This window comes from Drosophila novamexicana, unplaced genomic scaffold, assembly GCF_003285875.2.
Source record: "Drosophila novamexicana strain 15010-1031.04,08,12 unplaced genomic scaffold, DnovRS2.1 tig00000462-arrow-pilon, whole genome shotgun sequence".
In the NCBI taxonomy this organism is placed as follows: Eukaryota; Metazoa; Arthropoda; class Insecta; order Diptera; family Drosophilidae; genus Drosophila; species Drosophila novamexicana.
In genome coordinates this window covers 1,028,573-1,052,488 of record NW_020824806.1, presented here as the reverse complement: position 1 = coordinate 1,052,488, position 23,916 = coordinate 1,028,573, and the positions used below count along the sequence as shown (strand labels likewise).

At 43.2% G+C, this 23,916-nt stretch overlaps 2 protein-coding genes across 3 annotated transcripts; one reads left to right on the top strand and one right to left on the bottom strand.

Annotated features, from left to right (window-relative positions):
- Positions 1-299: 299 nt before the first annotated feature.
- LOC115761069 (BTB/POZ domain-containing protein kctd15) lies at positions 300-23,562 on the bottom strand. Of its 2 annotated transcripts, none has more exons than XM_030702688.1 (5): positions 22,951-23,562; positions 11,021-11,083; positions 1,543-1,650; positions 942-1,459; positions 300-807 (listed from the first exon to the last, which is right to left on the bottom strand). In XM_030702688.1, exons 3-5 carry the CDS (start codon positions 1,635-1,637, stop codon positions 362-364), a joined length of 1,059 nt encoding a protein of 352 aa, XP_030558548.1. In that variant the 5' UTR covers positions 1,638-1,650; positions 11,021-11,083; positions 22,951-23,562; the 3' UTR covers positions 300-361. The 2 variants fall into 2 exon arrangements, with proteins under 2 accessions (XP_030558548.1, XP_030558549.1); XM_030702689.1 differs by lacking the exon at positions 22,951-23,562 and adding an exon at positions 11,599-11,679.
- LOC115761070 (CRISP/Allergen/PR-1-like) lies at positions 21,909-22,955 on the top strand. The gene is made up of 2 exons (XM_030702690.1): positions 21,909-22,599; positions 22,668-22,955. Exons 1-2 carry the CDS (start codon positions 21,959-21,961, stop codon positions 22,831-22,833), a joined length of 807 nt encoding a protein of 268 aa, XP_030558550.1. The 5' UTR covers positions 21,909-21,958; the 3' UTR covers positions 22,834-22,955.
- Positions 23,563-23,916: the final 354 nt, after the last annotated feature.

Here is a 23,916-nt window from a genome sequence, read left to right as displayed (position 1 = left end):
TACACGTATATGATGTGTGTGTTATTGTGTGTGTGTGTATGTGGGTGGACGGGGAGGATTGTTTGTGTGTATGGGTTGACTGCCAGCAAAAACGTATTTGATATAAACATTAAATAACATTTGGATTTTAAAAATTTTGCGCAAAAAACACCGCTCCCTCCCATGCATCTCGCAACCCGCATCCTGGAACCGCTACTTAACGCCCGCCCCCGTTTTCTGTGCCCGTGCCCGCCCCATTCCCCCCGTGTAAAACCCCCAAGAGCCGCCTAAAGGGCAGCAATTAGTGCGCAACTCGCACAAAGATTACGATTACACAGTGCCCAGAACGTTGACGCAGACGTTGACCTGGACATGGAGCCTATCACATTGGAACGCGACGCACCAACAAATATTCGGAGAACTGTTGCCCCTCGACGCCGCCCCCGGTGCTGGCCTCAATGGTGAAGCCGGCGTTCAGCAGCCGTGTGAGCACCTGAACGGAGTTCAGTTTGCAATAGCCGTTGAGTGGGAAGCGGATGATTTGGCGCCAATCGCCCTGGTTCCAGGAGACGCCGCTCCGACTCGACTGTGTTGCCTGATTGGCCTCCGGGAAGAGCTCGTCGAGCAGCGCCCGTTCCGCCGACAGCATAATGCGTTCACCCAGATCCGGTGAGATGTGAAGCGCGACCACCTCATAATTGCACTCGGGCGCACCGCTAGTCCTTGGGCTGGTCTTAATGTGACGTGCTGGCGGTGTGGGTGGCGCCACCAAATAGTTGCCATTGCGAACGCGCTCCTTGCGCATACTCTCCAGCTGCTTAACCATGGCTGCCGTGGGCAACAGAGACAGACGCAGAGACAGGGAGAGAGAGAGAGAGAGAGAGAGAGAGGGGTAGTCAAATTAGCAACAGGTTAAATGTGTTTAGTGATGGGTAAAGAGAGGGGAGGGGGGTAATACTTACGCTCCACTTCGTAGTAGCGTGCCTCCTCGAGCAAGAGCTCGAGGTCGGGAAAATCGTCGGCAATCAATAGTCTTGAGTTTCTCATAAAGTTAAGTATATGGCGAAACATGCCACCATCCCGATCGATGAAATAATGCTGCTTCAGCGAGTCAAGCACAATGGGTATCTGTCCATTGAAGAGCTTGGCCAGCTTCGATTCGGGATATTTGGTAAGCGTCTCCAGAGAGCTCGTGTAGATTGTGCCGCCGACATCGATGTGCACCGGCGCCGTATACCGGGACGCGGCCGCCACACAGGGTATGCCCGAGATGGGCTTGTGGTTGTGCAAATAGGAACTGGCCCCGGCCGAGGCGCCGCCACCACCAGGTCCGGCGCCCGCAGCAGCTGCTGCGGCAGCGGCCACAGCGGCAGCGGCCGCCGCGCCGGGCAGGCCCAGCGGCGTCACGGAGGAGCTGGCGGGCGGCGTCGGTGTGGGCGATGAGGAATTTGAGATCGTTGGCGAAACGGTGGGCGAAGCGCTGCCGGGCATGGGCGTGACAAAATAGATTATACATATATGTAAGACCAAAAGAAACTTGGAACGGGAGGAGGACGCGCTTACCTGATTTTAATATCGCTGCGGGCATAGATGCGGCCCGTGGAGGATAAATCGCGCGGCTCGAGGCCCTTTGCATCTCTTTCGCGCTCTCGATCCATATCGCATTTTTTGCTACAATAAAATCAGATTAAATAAGACAAATTAGTGGCAGTCGCAGGGTATGGTCAGGGGGTGGCGGTGGGGGGGGGGGTGTCTGAGAGACAGCTTGATGAGCTTATGTAAGTTGGTCGCAGCATGAGAACCAATTTGGCCAACAGAAATTGACTGCAGCTCGATTACAGGCAGTCAACTGGGCAGAGTGGTGGAGCGGGTGAGGGGGAGGGGGCGGGGGCGGGGCACAACAAACGTGACAAAGCAAATGGCCCAGGCAAATGGCTGCGAGGCATTTGCCTCGCACAGCAGGGCCAAGAGTTTTGTATATAACGCCAAGTATTTCATATGATTGTGTGGGAATATTTGGCTTTTCATTGCGTTTAACTCACTTATGCCAAGAGCCAAGAACCCCCACACAACACACACACACACACACACACACACACACACACAGACACACGCGCACATGCTGCCTGCAGCTGGAGTTGCAGCCACGACAGCAAAAAAAAAAGCGAAGAGCGAGCGGAAGGAGGGGGCAGGGCTTCGGCTTTGGCTTTGGCTGCACAGTCAAATTGACCGCTGGGCATGCGCCTCGATTTTCACACGAAAATCACGTTGATTTGAGCATCGTTATGGCAACAAAACTGAACCGAGACGCAGCCAGCGCGTGGAACAAAACTGCATGCAACACAGGCCGCGGCATCATGCACGCTAATTATGACATGTCAAGCTGTGTGTGCCCCACATGACGTATACGCAATGTGTAAGCCCGGCCGCAATCAACGGCTAAGCGGCCAACGCGTTTTGCGTAATAATCGCATCAAGCCCCTCTCCCCGTCTCACTGCCTACCTCTCTCCTTCCCCCCGCTCTCTCTTTCTCTGCCTTTCTCTCTCTCTCATCAGCAGCTCGCTTAGCTGTCGTATCATTAGCAGTCGTCATGGACAACAAATTAATAAAACTCAATCAACGTGTGCGAAAGGGGGGGGGGGGGGGCAGTAATGGCCTAGCGGGTCGGGCGTGCGTTTAAATACCTGCCCCTTTGCCACGTCCCTTTGCCGTCGCCTTCGCCTTTGCCAATTGCAAGCAGTTAGCAGGGTCGCAGACAAATGCCCTGTACACATTTTCAAAGGGTATTATAGGTAAACTATGCTAGACTTAAGATAAATCAACAAACAACTGAAATATCTTCAAGAACTAGATAACTCCTATGCACACAAGACTTTATTGATGAACGATCGTTCCTATGGCAACTAGGTATATGATTTAATTAACTAAATTTAATCTTATTATAAATAACTAATATTAAATATATATGTTTTTATAATAATCTCTCAATCCCTCCCTCTACATTCTCACCACAAAACTTAAGTTGTTAATATTTGAAGCGCTTTTTACAGGGCATCTGCTAGTCGTCGACTTGTGATTGAAACATTTTTCAACCAATTCTTTATCCATTTTTTATTTTGTTTGTCTGTTATGCGCATTAGGCCACAGACCAATTGCCAGTTGGCAGTTAACCCTGCCCCTTCCCCTTTCCCCCTCCCCGCACCACACCCAGTTGTTGCATGCAGCTTACTCTATAGTCTATGACCCTGCGCCAGCTGGCTCGCCCCCTGTCCGCATCTTCTTCCAGCTGAGCTGAGCGTATTTACTAAACAAGTTTGCTTTTTAAAATGTTTTTAGCCTTTGGGCTATATGGCTCGGGTAATTACGATTTGATTAACTTTAACTACATGAGCATTCGCATTCGCATTCGTATGACTACGAATACCAATACGAATACGAATACGACTGCAAGTACGAGTATTTGTATTCGTATTCGTATTCAAGACAAAAAAAATGCCAAGGCGACGTTGGAAAAAATAGGGTTAAAAAAAGAATTGCTAAAGAAAACGTCCGCGGGGCAATTCTCATAGTCTCTGTGGGTGTGTGTGTGCACGTGTGTGTGTGTGTGTGTGTGTATGTGTGTGTAGCTGCCTCGCGTTGGTGGGTTTCACATTTTTATTAATTTACAACAATTATAAAAGCGTAAGCAGTGCGCTCAATAAAACATGGCCAATGAATATGGCTTAAATGCCACAGCAACAACAACAACAACAACAAGAGCAGCAACAACAAGAAGAGGGAGAAGAAGAAGAATGAGAGGCACATATGCAGTTTGCAGCTGGAGGTCTGTGCCACAAAACAATTCAATTTCAATTGCTTTGCGGTCCACTTGAGGCAGGTTGCAGGCTGGCTGGCAGTCTGGCTGCTTGGCGCAGCAGCAGCAGGTGCAGCAGGCACACGTACACACACACTCACACATGCACACACACACACCCACCCACTGTTAACGGTATTGTATATAAGCACAGGCACACACACACACACTGCAGCTTTGCAGTTTTGCAACCTATTCTAGTCCAATAGTGCCCCAGGCGTTATCTTTTCTATGCGCCCGAGCAGGGACCACAACAGGCAGCCAGGCAGAGCGTGAGACAGAGAGAGAGAGAGAGAGAGGGAGGGAGAGTGCGAGCAAGAGCGAGCTGGAACAGCTGCTGTGTGTGTGGAAGCAAGAGGGCAAACGCTGTTTGCAACGCCTTTGGTTACACTTCAGTTTAGCATGAAATTTTGAAGAGTTGCTGTTGCCAAATGTTGTTGCTGTTGTTGTTGTTGTTGCTGTTGTTGCTGCTGTTGTTGTTGCTGTTGTTGTTGCCGTCTAAAAGAGCTGAGCCTGTGCCTTGGACTATGCTTTGGCCTGTGCCTGTCAAGCTGCTGCTACTGCTGCTGCATTTGCATTTCGAGTGGGCGTTGTTGTGGCTACCAGAATACGCCCCCTTGCATTGCCAATGCCACCCCCCTCCCTCCTCCCACAGCCTGTCTCACATAGCCTGCGCCGTCAGCTGGAATCTTGATGACTGACATCTTTGGTTTGCCTTTTAATGGCATTGCCATTAACTCAGCTCTGTTTCACATGAATATTGCTTAGCATTTTGGCCCATAATTGAGTTTTGTTTTACACATGACATAAAGAGAGGGAGAGAGAGAGAGAGAGAGAGAGGGATAGCTGGCCAGTTCAAAAAGACAGCTTATTAGTTGGCATTGTTCAGATTTTGGCCAAAACTATCGAGTTGCAGCTGCTGCTATTGTTGTTGCTGCTGCTGCAGTGCCTCGGGCTCAAATAATTTTGCAGAGTCCGTAGCATAGACAAAAGTAGCCGCCGGCTAGCGAGCTGCAACAGCACTGGCCAGCCTGGCATGTCGCCGTGCCCCTCGGCCGCAAGATGTTCAATCTCAATGCGACATGGGCGTCCCAGCAATTGGCTATAGTCCTGCAGTCCTGCTGTGGTCCTTGTTTCACTCCGCCTGCTAAACGCAAAACCCACATAAAAGCGATAACAAAAGCCAAGAAATGAGCTAAAGTGCACACACACACACATAGATCAACACACAGCTTTAGTGATACACACCTCGGCAGAGCAGCGGCAGAGCAGCGGCAGCGGCAGCATCAGAGGTTGACGACGACGACGTTGACGTTGACGTTGACGCTGACTATGTAACCCCTACAAAATGTCCTGCGGCCAGGCAACCTTCCGCACACAAAGGCCAGCCAGACAGTGTGTCCTGTGCTCTGCTGTGCTCTGCTCGACCTGCAACCGCACCCGCCCACGCCACCCGCACCACACCTTCAGTGTATGCAGCAGCTCGACGAAAAAGGGCAAAACGCTCGTCTTCGCCAGCGGCGATCGTTTGGAATTAGTGCGGAAATCATGGATGGATACGAAACGAAACCAAAACCAACAGCAACACCAAGCCAAGCCAAGCCAGGCCAAGCCAAGCCAAGGTGGACCCAGTCGAAGCAAGCGGCAGGAGCAGCTCTCATATAGAGCAAAGGTGCTCGGAGATTGGGTATGGTCATATTGCGAGAAGGGTGGAGTGTGGATTGCTCGGCTCCTAGGGCGTCTGCTGCATGTGTGTGTTAGTGTGTGTGTCTGTGTGTGTGTTCGCCTCCTCATTCATTTATCCTTGCAGCGCTTAAGGCACAAACAACAACAACAACAACAACAACAAAAGAGCATGAAGCATTGGCTGTAACCACGACAAGGCGACTCCACGCTACACGCTCAACTCCGACTCCGGCTCCGGTCTCTGCTTTCTGTTCTGTGTATGTTGCCCCAAAACAATACACACACACAGGAAAACTTTGGGCTTTGGTTAGAGGTAAGTTGGGTGTCCGTTTTGGCTTACACACTCACACATGTGTGAGTGTGCATGTGTGTGTGTGTCTGCATTTAAAGATATCATACCTAAGTTGCGGCTCCCTGCGGCAGCATAAAACAACGCATAAAACAGAGCTCAACAGCAACAACAACAGTTGAAAATAAGCGAATAAGAAGAAGAAATCAAAGCCCCAAAGCCCCAAAAACCCAAACCCAAACCCAGCAACCAAATCCTCAGCCAGTTCCCAGTGCCAGAAACGAAAGTTTGTCGAGGCAAAACCTTATCTCAATTTTAAAATGCCGCCGGCCCAAGCGTTGGCTCCTCTTCTGGCTGCCAACCGCCCGACACGCCCCCCGCCACCACCTCCGCCACCCCCTCTGCATCTGCCTGCTGCACTCTCTCTCTAGCAGGCGACCAGCGCATATGAGGGGGCGGTGGGAGGAAGGGGGGCGGTGTGTGTTTGTGGCTAAGCCAAGTAGATGCCACCAAGTTTTGCATGCAACTTATTTGAGGCGCATTTATCGCGTTGCTGCAACAACTGGTTGCAGAAACAGTTGCCACCAAAATGCGCTTCAATTAGTTTCTGTGGCATTGCGAGACAAAAAGCCAACTGCAAGGTGGGCTGGGCAGGGCTGGGCAGGGCTGGGCAGGAGCTGCTGTTGGATTGGGTAAAAGGTAGCTAAGGGCTGGCAGTTCTATGCCCAGTGCTGGGGCAGGTCTGGGCCAGGTTTGTGTATGTTGGCAAGACAAACACAAAGTGCTCCTATATGCTTCACTGCAAACACGCACACATACGCACACACACACACACGCGTACACACACCCACACAAATCACGCAAATGGCCGCAGGACACTTTAAGAAGAATCCAATGCCTCAAGTGTCGAGTGGGAGCAGGCAACTGGGCCAACTGTGGCAGCTGTGGCAACTGGGGAGCCGGCAACTGGCAACTGGCAACTGGCAACTGGAGTTGGCGGCCAAAATCAAAACGCTGATGAGCAGGCAAATGAAAAAGTTTTTTTGTTTCGTTTTTTCTATTTTTTTTTTTTTTTTGCTTGGACGCGGGAGGCGCCACAAAAAGCCAAAAGCAAAAGCCAGAGCCAAGCAGCAGGATTCAGTTTGTTGCACACACACACATACACACACACATACACATAGAGCAGCACATGAGAAAACTTGTGCTGCTTCTTCCTCTGCTTAGCCAGCAGCAAGTTACAAAAGGCCACGAAAAACTGAAGCCGTTGCCGTTGAGGCAACTGTTGCAGGGAGTCGCCGGCGCATATGGGAAATCAGTCGCAAGTCCTATGAAAATTTGCTGGCAAAAGTTGCAGAATGTCTGCAAGTGTATGCGTGTGTGTGTGTGCCAAATTGTACAAATATATGCGCTGTATATGTGTGTGTGTGTGTGTGTGTGTGTGTGTGTGTGGCAAAAGTTGAGTTGAAGTCGAGTCGAGTCGAGTGTAGCAGATATTAAAACGCTGCGAGGCTTTCAAAAATAAACTTTGAAAAATTTATTAGAAAATATTAAATAAAAACGACGATTGCGCTGCATATGCCAAAAAGCAGCACGGAATGAATGTGAATGTGTGGCAGGCAGGCCCAGAGTATGCCACATGTGGCAGATGCCAGTTGCTATATAGCGATAGATATATGTTTATATATATGTGAACTTAACTGGAGAGCTGAGGAGCTGAAGAGCTGGCAGCATGCGATTGCTTGGCCTGCGTTGCAGAGCAAACATTACACAAAACTCACAGACAACACACACACACACACACATACAGACAACTCCCACTCAAGTGTTTTTATAGCTAAATCTTCAAAAATTGAATTGCAAGTAAAGCAGCAGTAGAAGAAGAAGACATGCAACAGCAACAAAGTAGACAAAAAAAAGAATTGCGCATACGCCGCATTGTGCATAGGTAAAGTCAATTATATGCAGCAAAAAAAAAGAGAAAAAACTGATTGATTGATTGATAATAGAAAACTCTGATGTACAGCAACAATATTAGACAACTATTATAGAATGCAAAAGGCCCAATTGAATTGGACTGTTTTCTCAATTTGGGCGATTGAAAAGTGGATTCGTTGATTCATTTACGGATTCATTCTGTTGCGGCGGCATTCATTCGTTTATTCATTGGGGCCTAATCAAGTGCACATAAAAATTAACAGCAAGGCTTCCAGTTGAATGCAGCTCAAACAGCATCAGTTGCATGCGGCGGCCATTCAAGTGGCAAATGCCTCTTGCAACGCATTGCTGCAACGGGCAACTCGCAACTGGCAACTGGCAACTGGCAGCAGGCAATGCGCATTTCCTAATTGGCGCAATTTGCGTGTGCATATTGCAATAACAGCATTTACAACAGCAGAAACAACCATAACAACAACAACAGGAGCAATAGCAGCAGCAGCAGCAGCAGCTACAACAACAACTCGCAGCAGATGCAACACAAAGCAAATCGACAGCAAGTGAAACAAATGCAGGCGCAGGTGCAGCGACCCGCAGCAGCAGCAACAATTGCCTTTTCACTTATACCCTCTACGCAAAATACTTAAGAGGGAATATTGAATTTGTGCCGAAGTACAGCTACAATAAACTATTATTGCAGTCTGAACTTAGAATTTTCTTAACATTTTTACTATATTCTTAAGAAACTAAGAAGTTCGAAGCTTGATTTTCCTTTTATTTATTTTTCAGTTTTTGATTTCAAGCCCCAAAAAGTCGACTTTATAATTGTCAAAATACATTTTACTTATAAGCTTAAGAAGGAAAGAGTAAAAAGTAACAGAAAATTAGCAAAAATAAAAGTAACTTAAAAATAAGAAGGAAAGCACTTTAGAGGTTATCAATTAATATACTTTTCTATATATATATATAAAATAAAATATATGAATTTAATTCATTTTAGAGTAGATATTGAAAATATTAAAAAATAACTATTTTACTTATTGATATATTTAGCATGCCTTCGAAACTATTTCCTTTTTATTTTAAATTAAATATATGTTTTGGGGCATTTATTATTATTATATATTATATTATTATATGTATATATTATTATATTATATTGTTCTACCAAGCGACGAACTTTTCCTTACCTGTAATAAATTTTTTTTTTAGCTTCATTTTCGAACGAAGACTTAAGTATTAAATGTATTAATACAATAACTGTCCTCATTAGCATGATTTAATTTGAAAGGTTTCACATACTTAGATTGTAGCTATAAATTCATTAAAAATGTTGCTCTTAGTATAAATTCTTAAAAATGAAGCACACAATTATTAACATTCAAAAATTTGGACTTCGAACAAAATGTTATTTAAATTTAAACTCTAATCCTATTTTTACCAAATCCATACTTGATTCCTTGAAAGTTTTTATTAAGTCTACATTCACAAGGTTTCGCATTAATCTTAAGTTAAATATATTTCAAGACTTTTCAGTCTAGAAAGAAAACTTCAATCTGAAAAGTCGCATAGTCATAGGGCATTACGTAGTCGAGCTGAGCTGGCTGTAAGTCAGTTGCCTGTTGGCCTTCGCCTGTCGACTGGCAATTGGCAATGTTGCCAATGTTGGCAAATGTTGTTGCTGCTAATGATGCCCAATTGCAGCTTAATTAACACAGAGCGCGTTAAGCGCTTTGTGTGGAACAGCAGCCGCAAACGCAGCCGCAAACGCAGCCGCAGCCGCAGCAACAAGAACATTTTGAATGGGCATTCAAATGCACTCCCATTTTCATTTCCCATTTCTCATTTCCATTCGCCATTTGCCATTTGCCAGTTCCACTGCCATCCATCCTTTGACTGGCAATCACTTGCGATTGGGGCGAATGCAAATGTATTTTAAATACAACGCGCACAAATTGCCAATTGAGAAAACAAATTTCGTGGCAGCGGTGACTGCCGCAGCAGCAGCACGTGTGGCAGCCACACAGATACGTTACGTTACTTTACGTTAAGTTACGTTACATTATGTTACGTTACGTTTATGCCACAAAACAAACGAATTTGACTTTGCCAGCGATTCCGCCTTCGCTCAAGCTTAAACCAGTTGCTTGCCCCAAATACTGGCAGACACAAAGTTAGAGAGAGAGAGAGAGAGAGAGAGAGAGAGAGAGAGAGAAAGAGAGAGCAACTGTTGGCAGCAGTTGTCGCAGTGTCGCGTCTGTCGAAGGTCGCCCAAAACTTCTACCACTTCTTTTGTCTCTTGTTGCGGCTGCTTTTGAGTTCTTTTTATTTTTTTTTTTGTTGCCTCATTTCAATGTGATTTTGGTTTTGGCCATGCTTTGAACTTTGCAATTTGTTGTAGTCTTTGCTGCATGTGGGCTTTGGAGCCTGTCGGGCATTTTGGCCATGCCCGCCGCCACAATCACAACAACTGGTCAATCGCACCACCCCCCCCCACGCCCTCTCACGGCCCCTCCAGCAACACAAGCAGCTTCCTCAGCCCATGTATTTTATAGCCTTTAAGGTAAAACAAAAAATAATGCGACCTAACCGCACCGCGCCGTCGTTCTCCTCATCATTTGTCGTCGTCGTCATCTCTTGGCGCACACACACACCACACACACACACACACACGCAAACATGAACACACCACACACATAACTCTGCTGCGGGCCAAGTTTGTCGAAAAAAGCCCGCGGCGTGGTACAATTTTTTTTTGTATTTTTTATTTTTTTTCTGTTTTGTTCTTCGTACTTTTGTTTATTTCTCCTTTGGTGCGGGCCGAGCAGCACTTGAGGCGCATCAAATTTTTAAAACGTCTGCGTTTATGGCACACAATTTTCGGACTTGGACACGAACTCGGACACGGACACGGACTAAGACTTGGACTTGGACTTGGACGTGGCATGTGCATGTGCCGCAGTTGTGGGAGAGACGAAAATCAGTTGAGCCTCAGGCGCGTGTGGCCCAAGCCACAAAAAATACAAAAACTCAACAACAAAAGGAGAAACCAAAAAAATATATATATATTAAAGAGGTTTCTCTGTGGCATGCAACCGGCGTTGTTGCCTGTGTTCGGTTATGTGCTCAAAATTCGTTTATTACAGAATCTTTGTTGAACTAATTTATTGGCTTACAGAGAGGGAGACTGAGACAGAGAGGGAGATATACAAAGAGAGAGCGCGCGAATGAAAGACTTTTCTGGTTTTTTGTTTTGCTTGGATTGAGATTTACTCACCGTTTGGGGCAGGAGGACTCCACCGTCAATGGTGATCGTTGATCCAATGCAACAAATGGAGTTCTAGGGGGTAAACAGAAATATATATATATGTATTATTGAATGGTGCCAAGATTAAATATTACATTAATATTTGATAGTTGTCTAATAAAGAGACATACAATTATCCAGGATCATTCCTCGCAACATAAATTAAGACAATTTCTTGCAATTAATTGCTTAAGATTTTAATACTTAAGTCTGTGGCCAAGATCATTACCAAATAGCTCTTAACTGAACCACTTAACAAGAGCCAAGCCCAAAGGCGCCCGCATAACAAATATGAATTTGACACAGAAATAAAAATGTTTCCCAAGAGCTGCCACTGGGCAACTTTCCAAAATCCTGCATATATTTAAATTATAAATATTTCAAAATTATTTATAAAAGAACGCATTGAGACTAGGTATGAAACAAATCAAAATAAACTGTTGCATCTTAAGGATACGCACACACAATTCACACAACGACCTGGACACAGACAGAGACACACTCAACACACACACACACACACCACATACAATGCAAATGGAACTCACAAAAAAGTCGGTATATTTAGGAAATGCACTTTAACTATTTTATATGCAACAGCGCGCGTAGACAACAAATTTATAACGTTTTTCTTTTAGTTTAAGAAGAGTTAGTTTGTGTTTTTATTTAAATTTCAGTTTGTTTAGCTAGCATTTAATTTCCGCTTCTAAAGTTTCTTAATTTCAATTTGAACGCATTGCTAATTGCAAAATGGCGCCGCACACACACTGCAAATCACTTAAAATGTTTACTTCCGGTTTCCGGTTGTTGTCGCGCCCGCCGCTTGTTGCCTACTAATCTCTGTAGCGCCTTTCAATTGCTTTTTACCTGACTTGCATTCGCGCCGAGCGTTCGCTGTGAACTAAATCGTGGTTCGACATCCAACTGGTTTTTACTCGTTCTCAAACATGTTGCCGTCAAGCCAAAACACTTGCCCAGAGGCTATGCCAACTGCAAAGGCTCTTTTATAGACTTGGGGTGTTTACCATAAACATATCTTAATCTGTATTTAGATGATTATTATAAAATTAACTATAAGTAAGTTGAAGGACATTTTTAATTGATTTATGTATATTTCTTTCAGTATTTTTCCAATTTTTCTCTCGTTAAAACTCCATATTAAAAAAAACTCATCTACTTTTCAAGCGTCCAATAATTTTTTGTGCACTTATATAATTAGAATCATGTCTCTACCCTTTTATCTGAATGTCTATGATAAGAATATTAAGCAAGTTGGCACATAAACTAATCAAAACTGCAAAAGTTTTATGATCAAGTTAAATTTGATTTCGTTTATGATTGAAGCAAACATTAAGTGAAATAAAAGAAATCAAATAAATGTTTAAGCAGCAATTAAAAACGAATTGAAAGTATTTAACTAATTTGAAATTGTTGTTTACATTAGCTTATTAGAATGTTCGCGTTGTAAGTCGTTGTTGTGTTCGAGCATGGTTCAAGTTGCAACTCGTGTTCGATGTTTGACGTTTCACGTCTTTAGCAAATGGCGACCTTGGAGAGAGCAGCTGCAGCATCAGCGGGAGACACTAAGCGAGAGAGAGAGAGAGCGAGAGAGCGAGAGGGAGAGAGAGAGAGCACAAGTGGCTACAACAAACGATTGTTTAGTTGTTGCTGCTGACTTTTCCCACCATATGACTGCCAGTTGCAAGTGTCTGATTGTGTGAGTGTGCGTCTAAATGTGTGTGTGTGCATGTGTGTGTTTGCATGTGAACGTTTAATAGTCTATTTCCGGTTTAAGTGCTGTTGCTGTTGCTGTTGCTATTGCTGTTACTGTTGCTGTTGCTGTTTCAGTTGTTGTTTGCAACTAAGCTGCCGCAATTAACTTTATAACTGGACTTGCGTGTGGCGTGTGAAATGGCGACAGTTTTGATTGTTCTGAAGGGTAATCAATGTAACGACAAACATACAAATGCGTGCATAAATATATGTTTATCCAAGCATACATAACATTAACTATTCCTAACGTGAATGTTAAGCTATCCACATTTAACTTTATAGTAGGAAGTTTTATTGAGATTTTAAAACTAAGTTTAGCTTAGTGTAAGAAACGGAACTTGGGAGATTAAAGGATTAAAGGTGAAATTTAAATAAATGTCAGCTTAAGATCACAAATATATCTTATCATGCGCTCTAATAACTTTTTGAATTAAATACAAGTCTTAGCTTTGTTGCACTTGATATTCATAGATCATCAAAATTATTGGTAGCAGGTATATTTCTGCTGACCTTTTAGATCATTAGTATATAGCATACTTATGCACTGTAAATACATATTAATACATATAATACATACGTAAGTTGCAAGTGTCAAAGTCAGATTCTAACTTCGGCTACAGCTTCCGTTTTTGCGCTTTGCATGTGCGTTTGTTTCGCGAGATCTCCCTCTCTCTCTCTCTCTTTCTCTATTTCTCGCTCTGACTCACTGCGTATGAGCGTGTGCGTGTGTGTGTGTGTGTGTGTTTGTGTTAATGACAAAGCATAGAACGCTGCTGTTGCCGCCGGAAGGCTCAAAACGAAATGAAACTTTGTGCGCATAGGCAACGGCAGCGGCAGCAGCAGCGCCAGCGCCAGCGTCGCAGAGACTTTGACGCGTTGGCAAAAGAAACAGCAGCAGAAACGTCGCTGGCAACAACGCCTGAGGCGAACCAGTTCCAGTTCCAGACGATGACGACGACTACGTCGGGCAGCTGAAATATTTCGTAGTTGCCCCAAGGCTGTGCAAAGAAAAACTTGTGATAAATACGCCGCCGGGCGAATTTCAAAACAGCCAGAGAGCGAGAGAGACAGAGAGAACGAGAGAGAGAGAGGAGTCGAAGGGAGCGATTGGAGCAGAGAAGGGCGTGCAGTTAGGCAGCTGTAATTAAAATGAGTGCCAACTTTTTGCCCCCAAACAACGCCCAGTCACAAGCCGCAGCCCTTTTCTACCCAACAACCAAAAACCAATTCCCTTAACCAGAATCCCGCTCCGCCCCGCACCGCTCCACTCAACCGACACGCATTTATGTCACATCATTTTTCATTGGCAATTGTTAACCGAGCTGCAACTGGGCCGCAGGCGAAATTAATTTTGTACATACTTCATATTATTGCGCTATTTGCATACAAGTGGCCATTGTTGCAAGTTGCAACTTGCAACAACAACAAGTGCAAGCTGCATATGTGGGTGCATGTTTGTCTCTCTGTGTGTGCATGTGAGCGATTCCAATGATTGTTCGCTGCCCAGTGACATTTCAATTTTTCATATTTTATCAGAGCAGCGGGGGCACGGCAGCGACTAACGCCAGCGATGAGGACGACGCAGACGAGGACGAGGACTTTGCCAGTGGAAATTGTTGCAATTTTATCGCTCATTTCACTCATTGTGAAAGCGGGACATAGGCCGGAACTGGGCAAAGGGGAGTCCATTTATTGTAATACTCTCTCTGCCGGCTGCAAAGGGTATGCTTAGTCAGAGTTAACGTATCAATTTTCAAACACGATACCAACGAAGTTCTAACTAAGCTCTCGCAATGAGCACTGCCCTACGTTGGGCGCCACATTGAACCAAAACCAATTGAGCAGCGCCTTATAGGGTATCTTGTTGTCTCGTCGCGCTCTTGGGCGTCCTTTATTACTTCTTTCGGCTACGCTTTCAGTTTTGGGGCAAAGCTTTACACACATATGAGAGAAAATCGGAGCTTCCATTTCTTTTTATATATTTTTATTTTGGCTGCGATGACGTCGCTTTGGGTTTTGCCATTTTAAATATTTTTTTAATCACAAGCTCACACACACATTCGTATCGTACGTGCACACAGAGAAAAAGAGAGCAAGCGAGAACGAAAGGGAGAGGGGGGGGGGAGAGAGAGACAGAGAGAGAAAGAGAGAGCTCATACATATGGCAATACCAATATTTCAAGCCAATTTGCTGCAGTTAGCCGCCAGCAACTGGCAACAAAATAATTCGACAAAATGTGCGCGGCGCGCTTTATGCTTTATTGTTTGGAATGCTCCAGGGTAGAGGGGGCGTGGGCGTGGTCACACATATGAATGCCAATGTGTGTGTGTGCATGTGTGTGTGTGTGTGTGTGTATGTGGCATGTCTACAAAATCAGCGTCGACAGCCAGATGTATTCCTCTCATAGTAATAATTGTTGATGGGTTTTTAAAGTAGCCACAATCCACACAATCCACAGAACGGCCAGCCCCTGCCCCGCAGCCACGCCAACTTGGCCCATGCATATTTATTCAAGTATGTAGTTTTTTTTTCCGCCATGGTTTGTGCATTTTGCGTGTTAATCAATATATAATAACAAACAGAAAATGGTTGCGATGAACCTGAAAATGGTTCGCCCGAAAGCCCCCAAACATATGTTGGCTGAGAATTTCCGCACTTTTTACGCATCATTATTATTGTTATTATTTATATATGGCACACACACACAGCTTGCATACATTTGTGTGTGTAAACACATATATATTTTTTGTATTATTAACGACACAAAAAAGGCTCATAAAATTTACAATGCCTGGCCTTAGGCCTTTTACTTAATGATGCCATTTTTGCGCTGCCAACGCGGCCTGAAAAATTCGCGTTTAATTTTTAACGCACGACTGACTGCAGCTACAAATAAAAAATATAAAAAATATACAAAATATAAAAATATCAAATAAACAAAAAAATATACAAAGTAAACCAAGCCGAAAACAGCAAAAGGCAATTCTCATATTTCACAAATTATACATTACACATCAAATTTGCAAATATATTAACTTTTACGCATTCCGTTTATATGTGGAGCAGGGAATATACGCTCAAACTATTTTCTAATTATAAACATAGTATATATTCTTGGTCCTAGTTTTATTCTAAAGTCAAAGCAAAGCATTTAGGAGCATTATTTTAAGCTAGTCACTAAAAATTCTAATCCTTAGCTGGCCATTAAATGACAACTCGAGCTAGAAGTCTATCGTAAAGACTTTCATTGGAAAATCTAGAAAATCTGTAACTTAGATGTTCAGAGCAACATGTCTTCTTTCACTTTCTTTCCTTCATGGACAGCTCTTAGCAAGAGAAGGCTACGGCTCATAAAAACTGCTTTCATAAAAAGAAACTTTGACTTGGCCAAGATCAGAAACTGTATTGAACCAACAGGATCTACGCACTTCCGATAAAATGTACTGTGGCTAGAGATGGCTTCACAATATGCCAACTAATCACAATGAACCCTACTCGACTAATCCAAAACTTTCAACAGAATTGTAAGCTTAAGTTAAACCAGCTGCTTTACTTTTAACAACCATTCAACTCTTAATTAAACTGTTTTTATTTTATCAAATTCATAAAGCGTCTCGTGGGCTATAATTTTCTCCAGACTGAACCTCAACATCCCAGCTTAAGCTTAAGCTTGCTTAAAATATGTATTTGACATCTGCTTACCAAAAGTAGCTGCCAGAGTCCAGTCTCGAAATGATCCCGGCCAAATGCATAGAAACGACTCATCATATATTTGAGTTGTGCGTGACATTTGCCATTAAACTGAATAATTCCTAACCAGTTTTCGTTGTCATTGGTGTCTAAAACTTCTCGCAAAACTCTTCGATTCAGCGTGTGTGTGTGTGTGTGCTCACACATGTGTGTACATAGTGTGTGTGCATAATTTTTAATGATTTACAAACTAGCCCGCTGGCGCTTTGAGCTCGAAAACTGACAGTTGATATTCTAGAGAGAGAGAGAGAGAGCGAGAGAGCGAGAAGAATCGGAATGAGAGCTGAGGGAAATATAATGCAAAATGCAAAAATTGCCGCCAGTTATGAATGGGACCAGTTTCTTTATTTGCTGCAGAACTCTGAATGCTGGAAAGGAAAAGGATTGCGTCGAACATGCAACTAAGAATGCCCCAAGGCAAAAGCAACAACAACAACAGCAGCAGCAGCAGCGGCAGCAGCAAAAAAAAAAATTATATGTAGAAGTTAAAAATAAGTTAAACTTAAGTAGCTGCAGGCCGCATTTTGGCATTTTGCATATAATGAGGGTACGCAGACTGCTTGAAGTCCGTTGAGGACTTGTCACCTGGCAGCTGCTGCCACAACCACCGCAGCAGAGATTGCCAGAGTCTGAAAGAGACACTGCTGCTGCCACTGCGACTGCCACTGGACACCAGCAAAACATTTCGGGGACAATTATGAGCTGTGATTGTGGCACTGCCACAGACTGGACTCGCCTGGACTCGTATATCCAAACATAATTATAGGCCGATGTCGAAGGTTGGCCAGTTTTTTGTTATTTTTAAATTATGCTTTATGTGCATACATATAACATATATGCACTGTAATTTCGGAGACAGCTGCCACTGCTGCCAGTATGTGTGCAACATGTGTGTGTGGCAAGTTTTTTGTCAACGTTGTCTTTGTTGCCCTTGATTAATTTCATATGTGCAGCTCATTTTGGCCCACTTCGCTGCCTTTAACACTTGTTCAAATAACAATGTGGGCGCCGCTTGTTATTGTTTTTTCTTCGCATGCCACGCCCACACACGCACAAGTGCAACAAGTACCAAGCCAAACAAGCGGCAAAGCTCTAATGGCAAGCAGGCAAGTTGGATACCACGTGTTGGAGAGAGCTGGACAGCGAAGGAGATCTATTTAAACAGGTAATTGATCAATTATCAATATAATAATATTATATAATATCTTAACATAAACCAAATTTTGAGCATGAATCAATTGCTTGGGGATTACAAAAGGAGAAGTTCTTAACAATTTGCTTCGAACTCAAATCAAAAAGTCGCCTTTCAGCTGCATTGCACAAAGTTTATTAATTTAAAAACATATATGTGTGTAGACCCCTTATTCAGTTAATTTACAGGGTATCTATAGTACACCGCAAAAACCACGACAATAAAAAAATTACATTGCATGTTATTCACCTGCTTCCCGTTCGCCGCTGTCACCTGAGCAAACAAAACACAACCAAAAACAAAAACTAAACACACACACGCACAAACACACACAGACACACAAATACACTCGCACAACAAACAGCCAACGTGCAAGGACAATGGCTGTCTAAAGGACATGACTAACACCAAAATTGTGTTTGGTTAATTCTGTTGCATCGAACATGTTGCTGCTCGAACGTGCTGCAACGCGGCAGGCCTGAGGCAACAAGCTGCTGCGACTACGCGCCATATTATCAGCCACAACGTAAACACAACAACCGAACAACGCACAGCGACAGGCGACGGCAACAGCAGCAACAACAGCAACAACAGCAACAAAGGCAGCAGCAGCAACTAAGTATCCATATCCGCAGCTTTGTTGAGTTTCAGCTCAGTTAGATAGAGATACAGATAGACGGAGAGACGGCGAGACGGACAGACACGCGATGGCAACGCTCGCAAACGTTGCTGCCACAGCGCCTCACCTACCCTTGCCCCTGAGGCGTTCGCTTGTAATTATAATATTTCAACCCAAATGTTGCCGCCGGCCATGCGCCAATGATGGATTTCAACTCTCTGCCCCGCACTCTGCCGCCTTTGCCATATAATATGCCATACAACACTCACACACATACACACACACACACCTACACATACACAGACATTCCCAGCTGGTTTTGGCCTGGGCTGTGGCAACGAGGTGCGCCTTCTCTGGGGTTCCGGGGTTGCTGGCTGCTGCCGCTGTGCAATTTGTGGCCAGGGGGCAAAACGGATTGGCCCCAGGCGATACATGTGAATAAAATTACATTCACTATTTTATATGCCACACAGATACATATATATATACTTATAAATACATATGTATGTATATAGCGGGCCATTTGTCTTTTATATATATATGTAATATATATACTTTATCTCTGTCTCAGCACAAATGCGAAAAACCACTGAAATGCGTTGTTACGGCTAATACAATTGAATTGGTTCTAGATTGGGCCATCAGTGGCAACGGCAATAACAACATTAAATCATAATTGGACTCACACAACAGTAACAACAACAACAACAACAACAACAACGACAACAACACATGACCGCTGGCCATTGACTAGAGAAAAGGGTAAAAGACGCTGCCACTGACAAGCGACCAAGTTCTGTTCCCACTGATGGGGGTCGAGGCTCCAATTGCTAAAGAGCCCGACTACACAGTGCTCGGTTCCCAGCTGCCAGCGCCCAGCTCCCAGCTCGTTTGCAGCTGAACATTAATCAGCCTAACAGAGCTGGCTAATAGAGACATAGACAAGAAAGAGAGAGTGCGTGCAAATGATACACAGTCAAATAAACCAAACTGACTGATGTCTTTTTTTTTAGACAACTATATTAACTACGGAAATAAGACTAAGATTAATACGAGAAAAGGTTATAAATTGAGGGCACAATAATAATAGTTTAGGAGATTTAACTAGAGCTAGACTACGGATTCGGACGTCCCTGAATTAATATTTACTTTCTCGCCCATTAAAAGTGCCCTACATAGTATTAATTCCATTGTCAAATTGCTTTATATAATTTATTTTAGTAAGTATTTATACTTATTGTATATTTTTATCTATAAACCATTGCCTCCATAAATCTGGAACAAATATTTTGGGCTGCAATCCCAAAAGAAATTGGTGGTTGTTCGGCTTAAGGTTGGATCCAAAATCCTGCGTTAAGTTTTAGTCTAATTATTATATTTATAAAATTATGAATTTAATTATTTTTATTTTACAAATGCCCATTGCACTGAAAATATCGCCAGTCGTAAATATTTTCATATACAAATTGTGGGCTAAATTAGATCTCAAACGAAAATTGGCTTCTACCAAAGTTGGTTAGATAACTGGAATGATTGGGGTCGAAGTTATTTATACTTTGAGCCAAGATCTTTCTCAAAAGTTTTCTTTTTTAAACCAAACCAAAGGAGGTAGTTGTTGGAGAAAGTTGTTTATCAATCTTTTAAAATATTGTCTTTAAGAGAATTATAATTTTAAAAAGCTTGCATATTTGAGTTAAATTCCGCCTTCAAATAAAAAATTCTTTTTTTTTACGAACTCACAGTGCTATTCATTAAGCCCATTTTAATCCCCCCACCACACACACACACATACAGGCACATCCACGCACTCACACATGTGAGTGTACATACTTGTGTATCCTTATTGCGTACAAGGCTTATGCTTGCAACTGTGTGCATCGGTGTAATTAAATTGACATTAATTAAGCTGACACAACCTGCAGGATGCTTCGGTTTTTGCTTTTGTTGTTGTTGTTGTTGGTGTTGTTGCTACGGTCGCTGCTCAAGTGCCGCTCATTAAACAATTAAGGGATAATTATCAACGGCGTTGCCTTTTTGCAATTTTCATGCGCAAAGTGTTAAAATCACTTAATAGGCCGCCCAGGATGTGCCACGCCCAGTCCATCATAGGCTGCCCATAGTGTATATGGCCATATGGCAGTAAGGCATTTTCACCTGTGTGCGTGTGTGCGTGTGTGCTTGTGCTTGTGTGTGTGTGTGTGTTTATGTTGCACGCGGCTGTTTGTTTAATTGTTGCGTTAAACGGCAACCGGTGAACAGCGCCAGCTATGGACATTAATGTACATGATATGGCCATGGAGTTGTCTGTAATGTTATGCCAACAACAACAGCCAAAACAACAACAACAACAACAATAACAGCAACAGCAGCAACAGCAGCAGCAGCAGCAAGCCCCATTGTGGACAGCGGCTGACTCAACGAAGCATATGCTCACATTAATGCAGTTACACGCACACACACGCGTGCCAGCACACACACACACACTCAACACACACTCAACACTTTGGCAGACACAAACCAAACAGCAGCCAAGAGCCGTCAACAGCAACAACAACAGCAACAACATGAGCAACAACAGCAACAGCCACAACTGTCGATTCAGTCAGTAGTCACAGTCAGTCAGTCAGTCAGTTAGTAAAGCAATTTGCAGACATGTGTTACACACACACCCACATACCCACATACCAACACACACACACGAACACGCGCTGTTGCATATGTGAAGTGAAAATTCGCACGCTGAAAAATGGTGCAAATGCATTTTAGGCACCTGTCAACGGCCAGCAGCAAAAAACAAAGTAACAACAAAAAAATGGAAAAACAAACAGTGCAAAAAAAAAACCAAAAAGAAAAAACGTGTGAAAAACATTTCCAGACTTACAATTAAACAGTAGTCAAACCCAACTAAAGCGTTAAGTGTGCTGAGAAGTGGGCCAAAATAAGTGTGCGAATAGTTGGAGCCAAGTTAAAGACAGCGTAATTGAAGTTAGGAAGACAACATCTTGACGTTGGGAAGCGTGGGAAGAGCCAAGAACGAACGAAGCCTTAATTATAATTAAATTTAAACATAATTAAGAGAGTTACATATAAGCATTTGCTTATAGTTGGTATTGTATATGTAAACAATAGAATCTAAGTGCGGCAATTTGCTTGCGTTGACATTCTACAAAAAAATAATAAATAATTGTTAACAATTTTCATTAATAATGTAGGCATGTTATAGTCAAAATTGCTGGCCGATACTTGGCAAAATAACTTAAATATATAAATATTTAAAAAATATAGGCACGACAGATACTTGAGCAAGGAGTTGAAGATATATTAAACAATATAAGCAATACTTTGAGAAAGAGCCAAGAAGAGCTTAATAAGAAAGGATAAAGTATAAAGTCTTAGCAAAGTTTTGTGTCATATATCTGCCTAACGTTAGAAAGAAAATGGACTTTGGTCTTTACCCAATTAAATTTACTTTGTTAATTAAGAAGCCTTTCGAAAGTATCTCAAAGGTGATTCACATATTTTATGACACATAAAACACTTTGAAAATCAATACAATTCTACTCGAATAGGAAAATGTCGCTTTTGTGGTTTTGCATGCAACTGGTTTTGCACAGTGTAGCCACAGATAATTTTGTTGATGAGAATCGATTGTTTATACCGCCAGAAGATAATAATTTAATGAATTGTGATGGCAATTTCGAATATTTCGGCTCACGCATAGCTTGTCCCTCGCTGATGAATATCTACAATCTTCGTGGTAAGGAGTACAGTGACATCAAGGAACTATTGCTCTTTGGCCACAATGGATTGCGCAATCGGCTGGCCAACAAGCTGGATGCCTGCGACATGCTGGAAATGTCCTGGGACAACAATCTGGCCGAGCTAGCCAGACGCCACCACAAATACTGCCAGCGCCTTATAGATTGTGACATTACAGCCAATTTATCAGCAAAAGGACTAGATCCACGAGAATATAAGAAAGTTGTCAAAGGTCAACACATCGATGTGGCACGAAGTAGCTTTTTTCTAAAGAACATTTATTCCACAAACTTCATACCGTTCGTCTTGAGCAGCTGGTACGAAACACATATTGAACTGAACTTCCCCCAAAAGGTTGAACACAAGAAACACACGTATCATAGGATTCTTGGTGATAATAGTTTTACGCACATAATAAAGCCGCAAACCTATCAACTGGGCTGCTCCTATGCCATGTAAGTGTCGCAGTGCCTGCGAGGCTCTTTTCGGAATCAGACTTTAATTGCTTTCAATTGTTCGACAGGTTCATCGATGGCCTCAGCCTAATTTGCTATTACTATCCACATGTTCATAACAACAATACGATCTTAATCCGAATAAAGCCTAAGGAATATCAATGTCCTCACATGTTTCCGATGTTGGACTCGGTTTTCAAAAGAATCTGCAAATATGTGGAGTGGAAAGTCTAAGGAGCTCCACTTATCCAATTAAGCACGTGTTAAGCACTTGAAAAGCCTTTTGCTTAAGCAGCAGTTTGACAAATTTGGGTATATCAGTTGAAGAAGAGACATGGCCTGATTACATACCAAGCATTTCGGGGCACAGCCCAACTGCCACACACCTCAGCCGGCTGGGCAGAGTTACATGACCCTTATCATATCTGGCCCGAATAACCACATCCCAGAGCGCACACTTTCGCCTCAAAGCAAATACTAAAAGCCGGGTATGCCACAAGAATGTTCGACTAGGAAATACCCTCTAGAAAATGCACTTAAACTGGTTGCCATTGAAAATTCAAGATCGCGAAAATATTTGATATTTACATTATTTGAAATTTGGAAAAACAACAACATTTTGTATTCAACAGCTGAATTGAATAATGAGGAGTTAACTTGGATAATTGATTTGATTTAAGTTTCTTCATGAAGTTCTAAATATTCCTTGGAAACATAATCAATGGACTTTCTCTATTAACTCTTTCTGAGGGTTACGTTTTGGTATAGACCCTTTGTGATTTGCTTATTGATGGGTATGCCAGAGCCGCATCAATTCCTGTTTCTGGTTTGTGGCCGCCTTTTGTGGTTGGCTGCTCTGATGATGCTGGTGGTGCTTCGACTTCCACTCGGACTCTGACTCGGACTGTGACTTTGGCTCTGGCACTGCCTCATAAACGGAGTGGCAGCGGCGCAGTTGCCCCGAAGGTGTAAAACTTGTCGGTGTATTAATGTCTTGTTGTTGTTGTTGTTGTTGCACACTTTTCAAAACTGCCTGTCAATGCGTGACATTTCATATTTAAGTTATAATCTGCATGCATTACTTTTTGAATCGCCAGGCGACCAATATATATGTATATATCACACACACACACACACACAGGCCCAGTGGGGGGAAAAGGAGAGAAAGGTAGCGAGGCAAACATGTATAAATTTAATGGTATACAAAATTAACTGGAGGCTAATTTTCAATAAAACTGACAGCTATGTAAAATGAGGAAAGCGCACACACACAGACAAACACACACACACATACACACTATGTGTGTGTGTGTTCTT